The following is a 14,478-nucleotide window of genomic DNA, read 5'->3' as shown; positions in this document are numbered from 1 at the left end:
CAAGATATAACTCCCTATGCACGGATACGTATGTCTCCCGGGCCCCCACTTGTCCTGGCCTCTCCCCTCCTTTTATACAGCACACACGAGATATGTAAGTATCTGAAGGTAGGCTCTATATCTCCATGGAGTCTCCTCTTTTTTACCCCCTGCGATCACCGCTTTTCTCAGCTCTTCCTCTGTGGCCTGCTCCTCAGCTTGCCCCATGCTGGGCCCTGCCCCACCCGCAGCCTACTCCCTGCTCATGGGGTCACTGATGCTCCTTGAGCCCCATGTGTCTCAGAGAGACTGGAAATCAGACAGACGCACCCAGCTCCAGTGGGCTCCTGACAGGTAATGTGGCCACCTGGGAACAGCCACGGTGAGGTGGTCTTCACCTTCCCGTGGCCCTCCTTGACTGCCTGTGCTGCCTCTGTCGCCCGCCTCCAACCTGAGGCCTCCGAGTGGGGCTTGTGGTGCAGGCCTGCAGTGGGAATGAGTGTAAGCTGCTGCTGGCCACACCCACCCACCTCTCCCTTCCTCCTCACTATTCCCCTCTCCTTCTCTCTTCCTCCTCGGCCTTCCCACCCACCTCAAGTCCTGTGTGTTCTGAGAGACGCTTCCTCAGCTCCTACTCAGGGCCCGCTTCTTATTACAAAATGCCCAGCCAGCCTGAGCCTGGTGCCTGAGCTCCCCAAGCAGATGTCAGCTTCCATCCTGCTCAGTGCTCCACAGGCCAGGTGGGAAGGGGAAGCAGCAGAGAGAGAGTGGTGGGTGAGGCCAGAGAAGAAAAGGGAAGCCTCTTACCCTGTTTTCCACCATCGTTAGTAGGACACCCTCTCAGAAACCTCTGGAAGGCACCTTAAAGCACATCCCATGTAGAGGACTGGAGTCCAAGGTGTGTCCAGCGTCATGCTGGCAATTAGAGACAAAGCAAGGCCTTAGACAGAGGCCAGGCGCTGCCTACCTGACCACACTCCAGAGCCAGAGAGGTCGTGGCTCTGAGGGTGCTCTGTCCTCAGAGGCCCAGGGAGCCCGGAAGCCCCAAAGGTGGGGGCAGGTGTGGGCTACAGGGGTTGGCAGCTCTTGAGACCAGCAGAGGAGTAGAAGGTGTGGCCTTTTCCACCCCAAGTCTGTGCTGTTGGTCTCTCTTCACAGAGGGACAACCTGTGGCAGAACTGAAACCTCACTGAGCTTTGCTTACAAACTGCCTTTCATCTTTGTGTCTGAGAACAAAGTCTGCGGCTTTATCCCTCTCCTAGGGAGGATGGTGGGCTCTCTGATAACCACTTTTATGAGGCTCTGGTGTTTCACTTTTGTGCTGGATAATAAGTTATATTCAGAACTTCTCAGAAACGCCTAAGTTATTTATACCCTGACTTGGCTTCAAAACATATTATTAGGGCAGCTTATGGAAATGACATATACTTCACCAAGACAAGCAACTGTGGCAATAGGCCTGAGGCGCTGGGCACCTGATCACTACTGGGTGGCCCCAAGTGGGACTCTGGGTGGTGTTGGGGGTGGAGGGAAGTCCTGATCAGCTTCCTGGTGGTGAGGACATTCAAGGCAGGCAGTCCCTATGGCGACTGAGCCCAGACCAGGCCTGTGGGCACCAGGCACTATGCAGACACTTCATGCACACTTTGCTGTGTGAGCCTCACCCAGCCTGCCGCCATCGTGGTCACCTTACTCTACTGATGCAAACCTGCTCCCAGAGATGGCCATGGACTTCCAGGGACCACACAGCTCAGGAGCAGCATGTCTACTGCTCCCGGATGCCCTGTCCAGGCCCTATGAAAACATTTCTCTTGAAGGTGGCCTCCAGTGTGGACCACTGAGGGCCACGCAACGAGGAGTCAGCCTGTCCGGGGCTTCGTCTGTCCTCAGGCTACTCTGTGGCCCCCACAAGGCTGGCGGGCAGCCTCAGGGCAGCTGCCTGTGCAAAAGCCCCAGGCAGCTCCCAGCAGGGTCTAAATGGGTTCAATCCATTTGTTCACTGGGTGATAGCGCTCCTCTGGGTTAATGCCAGGCTAGGATTTGAGACTTTCCATATTCGGATTCCCTGGGGTCCTTAACGATTTCGCAGTTAGTGCAGAGTACAGTTTCTGAAGACTTACAAAAGATAATTGTCACATTGTACACAAAGGCCTCCCTCATAATGAGAGTTGTCCTCACTGTTCCAACTCTTGCCTTGGGACAGCCTCAAGAAAATGAGCCCAGGGTCACTGGAATTTATTTTAATTAAAAGCCTCCTGACCTCCTGGGTGCCAAATCGTAACCCCACATTCCTCTTGCTCTTTGAATGGAGCCCTGTTTTCTTTTGACTGTATATGAACATACAGATGGAATAGAGTTTGAAGGGGCCTCCTGGAGACATTAAGCCACCTTGCCCGCTGGGCCACACTTACCCCCTCACCCTAACTCACAGACAGCCCCAACATTCTGCGGGAATGAAAATGGGAGAAGATTCATGGCCTTGGAACACTTGTGCCACTAGGGCTCAGATTTACAAGCTAAGTCATGCTCCTGTGCTTTAGAAAATGACCTCATCTCTTGCCGAGGCCGCCAGCATCAGGTTGCCGAGGCTGTCTGTGAACCCACACCCAACTTCAGGCACAAGGTCTGTGACAAGAAGTGGCATCCCACCCCAGGGGCTGTGACCTCCTGTCCCTCTGGAAACCCCACTGTCACTTGTGTCAGGTGGACCTCCTGGGGGATGCCCACTCCCAGGGGAACCAGCTCTGCTTCTTAGGGAGTCACTCCTTAGCTGTAATAATAGGACAAATTTCTCTCCCCTCAAAGACTAATCATGGGATTCATAGTTCAGAAAGCTAATTTAGGGGCCTGGGGGATGGGGGAAAATAAGTCAGGGTCTTGCAATAAAAGAGCTTTCCTATATCCCAGGTAAAAATAAAAGTGGTTTCAAATTTACAGACAGGGAAGACGCTCACAGTGTATGCCCTGGACCTTCCACTGTTCCCGAGCCCTAGGCTCTTCTCATATATAAGGGTCCTGACGTGATGCCTGACATGTGGTCCGCTTGTATGTGACAACAGCTGTCAGAGACCCCCCCTCCCTGGCCTTGCCCCCCGGTGACTAGAGACCTCCCAGGAATGGACATGGAAGAAACTTGGACCTTTTGAGAAGCTGAGGACTCTGAAACGGGGAAAGGGGAGCAGCAACCTTAGGAGCTGACCCCAGAGGGCAGATTCCCAGTCAGGGCCTGTCTCTGACGTCTCATCACAAAGCCTTGCTTTTTTCCACTTCAGTAGCCATGTAACCTTAGTTGGAGTAATAAATTCCTTCCTTCCCCCAACCCCTTCCTTCCTCCCTCACTTCCAGTCCCTCTTCCAGAGATCCAAATATGCTAACAAGCACTCTCTTTGGAAAATGTGACTAGGCCTCCCTGAGTTAGAGGTTTGAGCCATTTACACACTAGTATGAGTTAGGCCAAGGAGCTTCCTTTCTCCCAGCATCCTGTGAGATCAGGTACACAACGGAAAGGGGCATCTGGCACTAAGCTCTATGGGACCAGCCGAAATGGGGTGGTTTTGTGGGGGGAGGGGGCATTGGTCAGCATGTGACTGCCAGGGGAAGGAATACTAAGAGGTGGGAGAACTTTACCAGAGAGGGGCTGGAAAGGGACAAAGCGTAGCTATGTCCACCTGTGTCTGAGAGTCCAGCTCCTTACCCAGGAAAGGAGGGAAATGCTTCCCATCCCTTTTGATCTCTTCCTTTTTCTGAGCCTGGCACCACTTCTTCTGCAAAAGCCCAGGATCAGAAACTCATTTCTTACCTGTGCAGTCCCAACTCCTTCCTATGCCCTTTACAACTACAGGTCTTCAGAGCAAGGGCTCATCTCTGGGGAATGAGGCTGAGACTCTGAAAAACTTCTACTCTTCAAGAAGGGCTCAGTTACATCCTTTGGTTAATTCCCAATTAGACAGAAAATTAAAATATCAACAGTACTCCATTCCTGAATAGACTTGTTAATTTCTAGACATGGAACATACATCTCTCTAATGCTTTTAGAATCAACAAAATAAGTGCCACATCATCCCCACATTTGCTGTCATCAGATTCTCAAAGCAACCAAAGTTAATACATATTCTGAACATTTAATCTGTAATATTTTCTCCCATGAGCCAGCAAGGACTAAAGAGATGTAACATTTTTCATGTACAGTAGTAAAATTTTCTCCTACCAAGAAAAAATTTGAGTAATACTCTAGAAATCCATCAGCTGGTCTGGCAGTGGATAGACCCCCATTGAAAGAGTGGAGCAGGGACTCCAGTTCAATAGACTCCTGTCTAGTCACAAAGTCTGGGGCCAGTCAGCACCGAGACCTCTCTGAAAGGCAGCACCTCCCAGCCTAATTCTCGCTTCTATCTGGCAACTGCCTAGATCCTAAGCAAAGTAAATCTTGCAGATAGATGAAACTTACTTGTTTTCACACCTAAGTTTTCTTTAGGTTGCCTGGATTTGACAGACACATTTGCCAAGTGTTTACTTCTCTCCTTTCTACAACAGATCACATGGGATGTACTTGAATCGTTTCTGGAGACCCACTGTGCTCATTGTGAATTTCAGGACTGGAGCTCTTGAGGTGTACAGAGCCGTTTATCCCAGGGTTCTTCTGTGCCTTTTGACCACTCTGTCTGTTTTCCAAGTGTTCCTGTCCTCTCCATGTCCATCTCTGCTTCCAGTGTGCCTGCTGGTCAGCCTAGTATGGATGAGGGAGGCCCATAGCCACAGTGATCGAAACTGTCCCTGAAACTAAAATGGTTAACAGTTACTGAGCACTGACTAGGTGTCAGGCACGTCATCAGTTGTGTGTGCATTAACCCATTTACTCCTTACAACAACCCTATAATGGAGGCGCTAGCCTAAAGGCTCCACTTTGAGGTGAAAAAGCCGAGGCCAACAATGGAGGCGCACAGCCAGAAGGCGGCAGCGCTGGAGCCTGACGCAGGCAGCCCCTGACCTGCAGAGCCTGCCCTCCTTCCCACTCACTGCCGCCTCCAGAAGTGACCACAGTCTGCGCAGCCCAGCCCCTACCTTGCTCCTCCTGGAGCCCTGCGTTCATGGAGGCCTCTTTGGAAGCACCTGGCATTCACATCACCGTCTGAGAAAAACTAATTTGAGGGCCCACTCTTTGGAAGAATATCCAAATAGATAACACACTGTCCTGTCTAATCAAGAGAAATGGGGAGAAGGCACAAAAACAATATTAGAGGTGAGAAAGGGAAAATAACCAAATACAGAGGAAGTCTAAAGAAGCCAAAGAAAACATCTGATCTTTTTGCTCATGTGTATTTGTGCTACATAGTACATATGAGATGTCCAAATGGAAATGTTAAGTAGACCATTGTATGTATGGTTCACAATCGTCCCCAACAAACTTTATATTCTGTCATGTGTCCCCGTGAGGTTGTCTCCAGCAGGCACTTCAGGGGGGAGGGGGGAGGTGTCCCACGTCCCTGAGGGAGGAAGACAATCACATTTCCCTCTGCTAGAGCAGGGGTCAGCAAACTTACGGTTCACACGCTAATGCAGCTCCCCACCCATGTTTGTAAACAGTTTTCTTGGCGCACAGCCAAGCTCCATTTCACATGTCACCTCTGGCTCTTGTTGTGCTGCAGTAGAGACCATTTAGTCCTCAAAGCCTAAAATATTTACCATCTGGTCCTTTATGGAATAAGTTTGCTACCCCTGTGCTGGAGTCCTATAATTTTTCCACTTTCAGGCTAGTTTCTACTTTATAGACATTCTTTTTCTTATATTCTTTTCCATTATGGTTTATCGCAGGATATTGAATATAGTCCCCTGTGCTATACAGTAGGACCTGTTGTTTATCCATCCTCTATATAATAGTTTACATCTGCTAACCCCAAACTCCCAGTCCTTCCCTTCCCCACACCCAGTCCCCTTGGCAACCACAGGTCTGTTCTCTATGTCTGTTTCTAATTCATAGATAGGTTCATTTGTGCTATATTTTAGATTCCACATATAAGTGATATCATATGGTATTTGTCTTTCTCTTTCTGACTTACTTCACTTAGTATGATAATCTCTAGTTGCATCCATGTTGCTGCAAACGGCATTATTTCATTCTTTTTATGGCTAAGTAGTATTCCATTGTATATATGTACCACATCTTCTTTATCCATTCATCTGTCAGTGGACATTTAGGTTGTTTCCATGTTTTGGCTACTGTGAATAGTGCTGCTGTGAACATAGCAGTGCATGTATCTTTTTGAATTATAGTTTTGTCTGGGTATATATGCCCTGGAGTGGGATTGCTAGATCTTATGATAATTCTATTTTTAGTTTGGAGTAAAAACAGTTTGTAAAACTAAGTAAAAACAGTTTGGAGACAGAGCTTGCTAGGAATGCATATTTCTCTTTACGAAACGTCTCAACAGAATTCATTAATAAATGCTAATAGCTTCTTTTCAAAAGACATCTTAAGATTTTGTACTTATTCTATCGAAGAAATGGTCTGACTTCTTAGTATCATCCACATAAAATGAAAATGAACTATGTTTAAGACTTAGAGGAAACAAGGTAAGTGGGCTTTTCTTTTTTCCTAAGTGGTCCACAGTTTCCACCATCTGCCAGGCCCTCTGATGTTTTTTTCCAAAGAAAGAAATAACCCTGGGGGATCCTAGATGCTTCTTGCCTTCTACAGCTTTCCCAACATCCTCTCCTCCACCAGTGTTCTTTTGTTTTTTGTTTTTTTTGAGCTTGGCAAGACTCAGCATAATAAATTAATATGAAAAGGTGGAAAAGAATTAAGTGCTAGAAGTTTCTACACTGAGTAACAGTGAGGAACCTCCACACTGTTTTCCATAGTGGCTGCACCGACTTGCATTACCACCAACAGTGTAAGAGGGCTCCCTTTTCTCCACACCCTTTCCAGCATTTGTTATTTGTAGACGTTTTAACAATGGCCATTCTGACTGGTGTGAGGTGATACCTCTTTGTAGTTTTGGCTTGCATTTCTCTAATAATTAGTGATGTTGAGCATCTTTTCATGTGCCTACTGGCCATCTGTATGTCTTCTTTGGAGAAATGTCTATTAAGGTCTTCTGCCCATTTTTCTATGGGGTTGTTTGGTTTTATTGTTGTTGAGTTGTATGAGTTATTTGTATACTTTGGAGATTAAGCCCTTAGTTTCTACTTTATTGGTTCAGAATTTCCAAACCAAGGGAATTCCCTGGCTGTCCAGTTGTTAGGACTCTGTGCTTTCCCTGCCATGGGCCTGGGTTCAGTCCCTGGTCCGGGAACTAAGATCCCACAAGCTTTTCAGCACAGCAGGAAGGAAGGGAGGGAGGGAGGGTGGAAAAGAAGGAAAGAAGGAAAGAAGGGAAGGAGGGAGGGAGGGAGGGAGGGAGAGGGATATAGAACAATTTAAAACAAAAAACAAAAAAAGAACTTCCAAATCATGTAGGTGGTGCAGATTCAGCCCTCAGACATGTGCGTGCCTCACGTGCAGTGTCCCAGTTTCTTTCAGATGCTCTTTTTCTAGCCATGGCCTCTGGAGGGACAGCCTTGAGGCTTCTCCTTGGACCAGCACAATTGTTCTTATCTCAATTTTAGGGATTCCTGGCTATACTGGTTTTCTTTTGCTGCATAGCAAATTATGGTGGTTTAAACACCCAGTTTAAGCTCACAATTCTGTCAGTCAGAAGTCTAGCATGGTAAGGCTGGCGTCTCTGCTCAGGCTAAAATCAAGTTGTCAGCCAGCTACATTCTCATCTGGATCATGGAGTCCTTTTCTAAGCTCATCCCTGTTATTATCAGGATTCAGTTCTTTGTGGTTGTAGGACTGAACTCCCCATTTTCTTGCTAACTATTGACCTCTCTCAGCTCCTATGGGCCACTCTTGAGTCCTTGTACCATGGTCCGCTCCATCTCAGCAATGGAGAACCTCCTTTTCAAATCCCTTTCATGCTTCGAATCTCTCTGCCTTCCTTTTCTGCCTCCAACTGAAGAAAACTCTGCTTTTAAAGGGCTGGTGTCATTAGGTTATGCCCAAGGGGTAATCTCGCTTTCTCACAGTCAACTGTGCCATATAACATAATCTTATGACAGGAGTAATATCTCAGCATATTTATAAGTTCCACCCATAATCAAAGAGGAGGGCATAATCAAGGTTGAGGGTCATTTGGGGACATCCTAGAAATCCGTCTATAACACTGGATTTTTGCAGGGAGCCCCATTCCAGCTTCCTACCACACAGAGGCCTCAGGCTTCATCTCCAGCCCTACTCAGGCTTATCAAACCCCATCTTGGAGTACAGTACACATTTTTCCTAATCCCCTCGTGGACCATTCAGCTTCAGCTCCCTTTCCCTGCTTTGGCTTTTAGTTTCCTCTTCATTTTCCATACCTGAGATTTTCCTTTTTTTGCTTTCAAGATTTGCAAATATTTCAAATATTTTTGTTATATTATAACCAGTATGTCTAAGTGTTTGGAATAGTTGAGGTTTTTCCTTCAGCAGCATGTCAGCCATACTTTCCAGAATTTTAGGGTTATCAAGCTACATTCCAAGATTACAGAGTCCACTGAAGTCAGTGGATCCTTGGAGTCCTAACCCCAGTGAGGAGCAACCAGAGTTTTACAAAGAATTAATGGTTAATCAATCTGAAATTTTAACAATGTGTCAGGTCTAGGGGATAGTTTCTCTGTTTGCATTAACTTTGCTTACTGTATCACTGGGAAAGGGAAGATGTATGAAAACCAACGAAAATAAATTGCAGTATCTTTCTGAGAACTAGACCCTGTCTAATAAAACAGTCAGATTAATTGACAAAAGACAGTTTCCTTAACTAGGTTATCTTGTCCAATTACTTATTATTTTCATAGCATTCACCATGACTAAACACACAGTTATTCTGTTTCCACTTCAAATCTGCAAAAGCCGTCTTCAAAATTGTTGTTGTGATGCTTTTCTTCAGATGTGGCTGAGCAGTATTTTCAAGATAGCATGGCTAATCTTAAGGATGCTGAAGGGATAGGAAAAGCCAAATTTCTTTCAATTCAAGATGATTATTGCCATTTTCTACAAGTCACTGGACAAAAAGAGGTAAGTGAGTTTGGACCACAGCTGACTAGTTATTTACCTGGGCGACCCAGTTGATATCCAAAGGACTACTCCTGCACTCTGAAAGCATTAAGCGTCTACCATGTGCAAGGCATGTGCCAGGCTCCACGGGGAGAGGGATAAATAAAGCCAGGCAGCCACTCTTGGGCAGCTCCCAGATATTCGCTCTCGGGAAACAAAAAAGTTCATGAGAATGTAGATGCCATGTCCACCTGCAGAGTATCTTAAAGGACTAGAAACCTTGAGAACCCAATGGACAGACTCTGCTTACCGCAGCCTGTGGTTCTGGCTGGCATAGAGGGTGGAAGTTAGTGTGTCTAATTCCTCTCTTACTATCTTAGCTAATGGATGAAATTTGCATATCTAATAAGAACTACACAGTGCAGAAGTTACGGCTCACTGTCCATTGAACCATACAGGCATGTTTTCCATGGCTTGTAAAAATGGAACCAGACCCAGAATTTATATTCATTGGTAGTTAAACCCTTGGGAACTTAGGTAGCCTAACAACTACCAGACACCCACATGCGTCATTTATACAGATATTTTTTTCAACTCTAACCTGTCAGTGGGACCTCCCTGGTGGTCCAGTGGTAAAGAATCCGCCTTCCAATGCATGGGACATGGGTTCGATTCCTGGTCAGGGAACTAAGATCCCACATGCCGTGGGGCAACAAAGCCCGCACACCACAGCTACTGAGTTTGCGCGGCTCAACAAGAGAGCCCACATGCCGCAAACTACAGAGCCCACGCACCCTGGAGCCCGTGTGCCGCAACTAGAGAGAGAAAACCTGCATGCTACAACTAGAGAGAAGCCCACGCGCCGCAATGAAAGATGCTGCATGCCACAACTAAGACCCGACGCAGCCAAATAAATAAATAAATACTTTTTAAAAAACAAAAAACCTCTAACCTGTCAAGGCAAATCCTTGAGATGAAAACCTTTTTATTTCCTCTGCTGTTATGTAGACCTTCTCCCCGACAGCTCTCTCCTAACCCTTAATCCTTCACCCTTCTCTCAGTTGATGTGAGCTTAAGGAACATAGGTTTTTAATCTAGATGCACGAATGTTCGTCAGGCCAAAGTCGGGCTACAGTAACCATAACAAATGGAGTTTCCATATTTTTCTGGATCACCCAACCAAGTAGAGAGGGGCCTTCCAGTGGCCTCAGATTCTAGAACATCTCTAGAAGTTCTATGTGGAGTGCTCAGGGCAGAATTCTGAGGGGAATTCTGCCCCCATCATACCTCACCCCTTCCAGCTCATCAGTCATTTTTACCTTCAAAATGCCCCTTGAATCCATCCATTGGTTGCCATCTCCACCTCTGTCAGTCATCATCTCCCACCTGGACCTCTCTAACAAACTCTGGCTCCCCAGCTGCTGCTTCCACTCTTGCCCTTTTCTAATCCATTCTGAATAAGGAAACCATGGTGATCTTTGCAAAAAGCACATCTGATCAGTGGACTCCCATTTGTAAAATGGAGCTACACTGGCTCCTCAGAGCCCTTAAGATAAGCCAGAATCCCACATTGCCCACGATACCTTGCACGTTATGAATTCTGCTGACATTTCCAGTCTCATTTTTGCCCCCTCCCCTGATCTGTGTTCCAGCCACAGTGGCCTTTTCTAATCCCCACTTCTGGGCAGCGTCAGCTTTTGTCTCCTGCTCTTGGAAGGTTCTTCCTCATTGATCTCCTGGCTAATGCAGACCCATCCTTCAGGACTCACCAGCTTGCCTGATTCCCCTCCTTCAGTCTTCATTAGATTCTCCCCACTATTCTTCATCATAGAATCCTGTCTGATATAATTATATAACAGAGTAATGTATTACAATAATATATTGTGGACAGTTACCGTCTCTCCCTGACTAGACCAAATTCCATGACAGCAGGGACTCTCTTATTCGTGGTGAGGGAGCGTTGAGCCAATGGGTGGATGGATGCTTGGCTATGGGCTGTCTGACTGCTCTGGCTGCCACAGGGCATCCACCCTTTTCCCCATTCCTGTCTGGCTTCCTGCCCTGGTGTCTGTCATCACAGCTGCCACACCTTACTGCCCTTGCCCAAGTCACCCAAATCAGTGGCATTGATCTAAAGATGTACCTCACTTCCTGAGGCCTCCCCTGGAGATTTTAGCAAACTGGCTCTTTTCATTCTACAGCTCCTGCGCCAGCCCTTCTGGTGCCCTTATAAGAATAGACAAAGCTGCCTCTTCCTCAGGTGGGTGCAGTCCGTGCCAGGGCACATTGCTTAGAGAGCGGAACACGGGCCGGACTTCAGCCCTCCTCATTCTCCTGCCAGGCACCCTTGTGCGTGACACAATCTGTCCAACCAAATGTGTCACCTTGTGTTATGCTCACTCTTGGTTACAGACCTCACTGTGGGTTCCAGCAGGAGCTGGCCAATGGGGCCAGGCCCAAGGACAGTCCCAGGCACGAGCACAAGGATGTGCTCAGACCACCTCAGATGTGTCACAGCCTACATGTGGGCTAGGACCCTTTGCCAACAGGAAGGTGATCCTTGGGAAGGAAAATGCCTTTTAAGGTAAAATGTAAGTGAAGTTTACTTTGCCAGAGGTTAAAAGATACTCCGTGTTAAGATACTCTTCTAGTTGTGCTGCTCTGCTGCTCAGGAAGCTTCTCTGACTTCTTATTCCCCATAAGAAAATCTAAACTCCTCAGCCTGGCATGAAGGTCTCCACCACCAGCCCAGCCCGTGACTCCTGCCTCATCTCCCTCTGCTCCTCTTCCTACTTTCTCTGCTATAGTCAAATTAGTCCCCTCACTGGCCTTGAATGTGCCGTGTGCTTCCCCCAGCTCCCACTGTGCTCCCAGGCTCCCATGCCCTCTTCTTGGTCCACCTAAATCCTATTTATTCTTCACTTCTCTCCATTAAGCTTTTCTAACTCTCAGAGACTGTCACTGTCTCTTTCCTTTAAACCCATATCCACGTGGCATCTCTTCCATTGCCATCTCGACTTGCCATTCAAGTTCATGCACATCTATCTCTAGTTTCCCCAATCAGGCTGTAAATGGCGTTGAGAGCTTCATTTAGGAAAAGGTGTCTGGCTCTTCTTTCCATCATTGGTTCCTCCAAGCCTGACAACCAATTTTCATGGAAAAATTGCCAAACCCGACAGTTGCATCACAGACACTGGGCAGGGACACGACAGGCTTTAGCATCAGGCAAGACCCATACCAAGGTGGGTCACACACATCACAATTTACAGTTTCTCTTCCCCAGCAGTGATTTATCTTTCCATCTGAGAAATTGTTTCTGCCATAACAGTGCCTTTTACCGTGGTTCCCTGATCCCACCCCCAGCACCTAATTCATATTCTTGCCAATAAACTGAGTAAAGGCCTTGCGAACACCTCTATCTGGGGAGCGCCAGCAGGATGCCTTCAGGGCTATGCAGTGGGCAAGGCTCCTTCACTGGTTCCTGCTTTATTCGGCTCTGTTTTTCTTTTAAGGTCCACTTATTTCTCCCATATATTTTTTTTAAAGATTTCCTTGATGTGGACCATCCCCAAAGTCCTCAATGAATTTGTTACAGTATTGACCCCGTTCCGTGCCTTGGCTTTTGGCTGTGAGGCATGTGGGATCCCAGCTCCCCGACCAGGGATTGAACCCGCACCCCCCCACACACTGGAAGGCAACGTCCCAACCACTGGACCAACACCAAAGTCCCTATTCAGCTCTTATATTGGACGTTTGTGATCTCTACCTGTAATCATGCTTTTATGTAGAAGATCGTAGAAGAATTTCAGGAGAAACATGGGAGACCGACATACAGGGCTTTCCCTCTGTATGTCTTGGTGTATGACTGAAGAGATTAATACCAGCTCATATTTTGTATTCCATGTTGGTATAAATAAATCAGATAAACCAAACAAGATGTCAAATATATTTAACTTTTCACCATGTTGGAATGTTTGCTTTTGGTTTCCTGAACTATTTCTTGTGAGAAATGGAAAACCCTGGAATATGTTCTGGATGTTCTGTAAGTAGATAAATGCCAGGAAACTCTGTAGTTTTCACTTACATAAGAACTTCACTGTGTACAGAGGGAGAAGAGCCTGCAACTAAGAGGGATTAAAACTGGCAGGATCCAGATCCTAGATCTGCCTGCCACTGATGGGCTGTCTGACTCTGAGGAAGTTTCTTGACTGCTCTATGCCTCAGTTTCCTCCTCTGGCAAACAAGGATTAAAATTGTCCTAATCTAAAGGAGATGGTGCAAGTTAAATGAGCTCACACACATAAACTGTTTAGCACGGTTCTTGCCACATAAAGGACACGATGCAATACATGTTAGCTTTTCTTCTTACTACTCAACTAAAATGGGTTCCTGTAACATCTGAGATGGCTTTTTCTCCAGGGGTCCTTTATGCATTCTCTCTTCAGAGTTCAAACCATTCCTGTCCCCCGCAACACCCCCTCACCCCATGTATATTATTTCCTGATTCCTATTTAAGGAGGAAAGTAGGCTCAGCTCATGAGACACTCTACCCAAACTCATTCCCCTAAAAAGTGAAAATACATGCCAGTTACATCATTTTCTTAGGAGGCACTGATCTTTATCCAGCTTTGAACTTTTTATTTAACCAGACAGCTTTTTGTTCCTTTCACAGAGAGCTACCTCCATCCTGAGAGAGTCCCTGGAGGCCAAAGTGGCAGTGTATGGCGATCTCAGTCCTGAGGTGGCAGAGACATACCGGCTCCTGGGCGGGGCTGACCTGGCACAGGGGAACAAGAGCGGGGCCCACAAGAAACTGAAGAAGGTAAAGCTGCAGCCCAACTAATGTGGAAAAAAACCCTCCCACCCTTCCCCACAGGTAGCTTTCTCTCCCTCCACAATGCTCTTTTTAAATGAAACTTTACAAGTGGCTTATTTATGTAAGATGACATCACTTTTGCAGTTGATCTCAGCTCACACTTTTTGGGGTAAAAGGTACAGTAATCCTCTTATGCACATAGATTTTTAAATAAATTATCAATTATTCTTTACTATGAAAATAATTTTTAATTTGTACATAGCGTAATTTATCAATCTTTTTTTTTTTTTTGCGGTACGCGGGCCTCTCACTGTTGTGGCCTCTCCCGTTGCAGAGCACAGGCTCCGGACGCGCAGGCTCAGCGGCCATGGCTCACGGGCCCAGCCGCTCCACGGCATGTGGGATCTTCCCGGACCAGGGTGCGAACCCGTGTCCCCTGCATCCGCAGGCAGACTCTCAACCACTGCGCCACCAGTGAAGCCCTCAATCTTATTTTATTTTACTCTTTCTGTACACCCAGTTTATAGAGGAACTCTTTGTGTGTTCTTCTACTACTTATGTTTATTTTTTTTTAATTTGGAGTTTCTGTGGATGGCATGAGGTATGGATC

General features: G+C 46.7%; 1 protein-coding gene across 3 annotated transcripts in view; it reads left to right on the top strand.

Annotated features, from left to right (window-relative positions):
- Positions 1 to 14,478, top strand: part of TTC23 (tetratricopeptide repeat domain 23) — a 110,936-nt gene that overhangs the window by 79,894 nt on the left and 16,564 nt on the right. For all 3 annotated transcript variants that reach the window (XM_032624862.1, XM_032624864.1, XM_032624863.1), the window contains 2 exons: positions 8,946 to 9,073; positions 13,725 to 13,874. In XM_032624862.1, coding sequence (XP_032480753.1) covers positions 8,946 to 9,073; positions 13,725 to 13,874 — 278 coding nt within the window. The remainder of the gene's footprint in view (positions 1 to 8,945; positions 9,074 to 13,724; positions 13,875 to 14,478) is intronic.

The sequence above is a fragment of the Phocoena sinus genome, chromosome 2 (assembly GCF_008692025.1).
Source record: "Phocoena sinus isolate mPhoSin1 chromosome 2, mPhoSin1.pri, whole genome shotgun sequence".
Classification (NCBI taxonomy): domain Eukaryota; kingdom Metazoa; phylum Chordata; class Mammalia; order Artiodactyla; family Phocoenidae; genus Phocoena; species Phocoena sinus.
The sequence above is the reverse complement of the archived record's forward strand: the minus strand, read 5'-3'. Positions and strand labels throughout refer to the sequence as shown.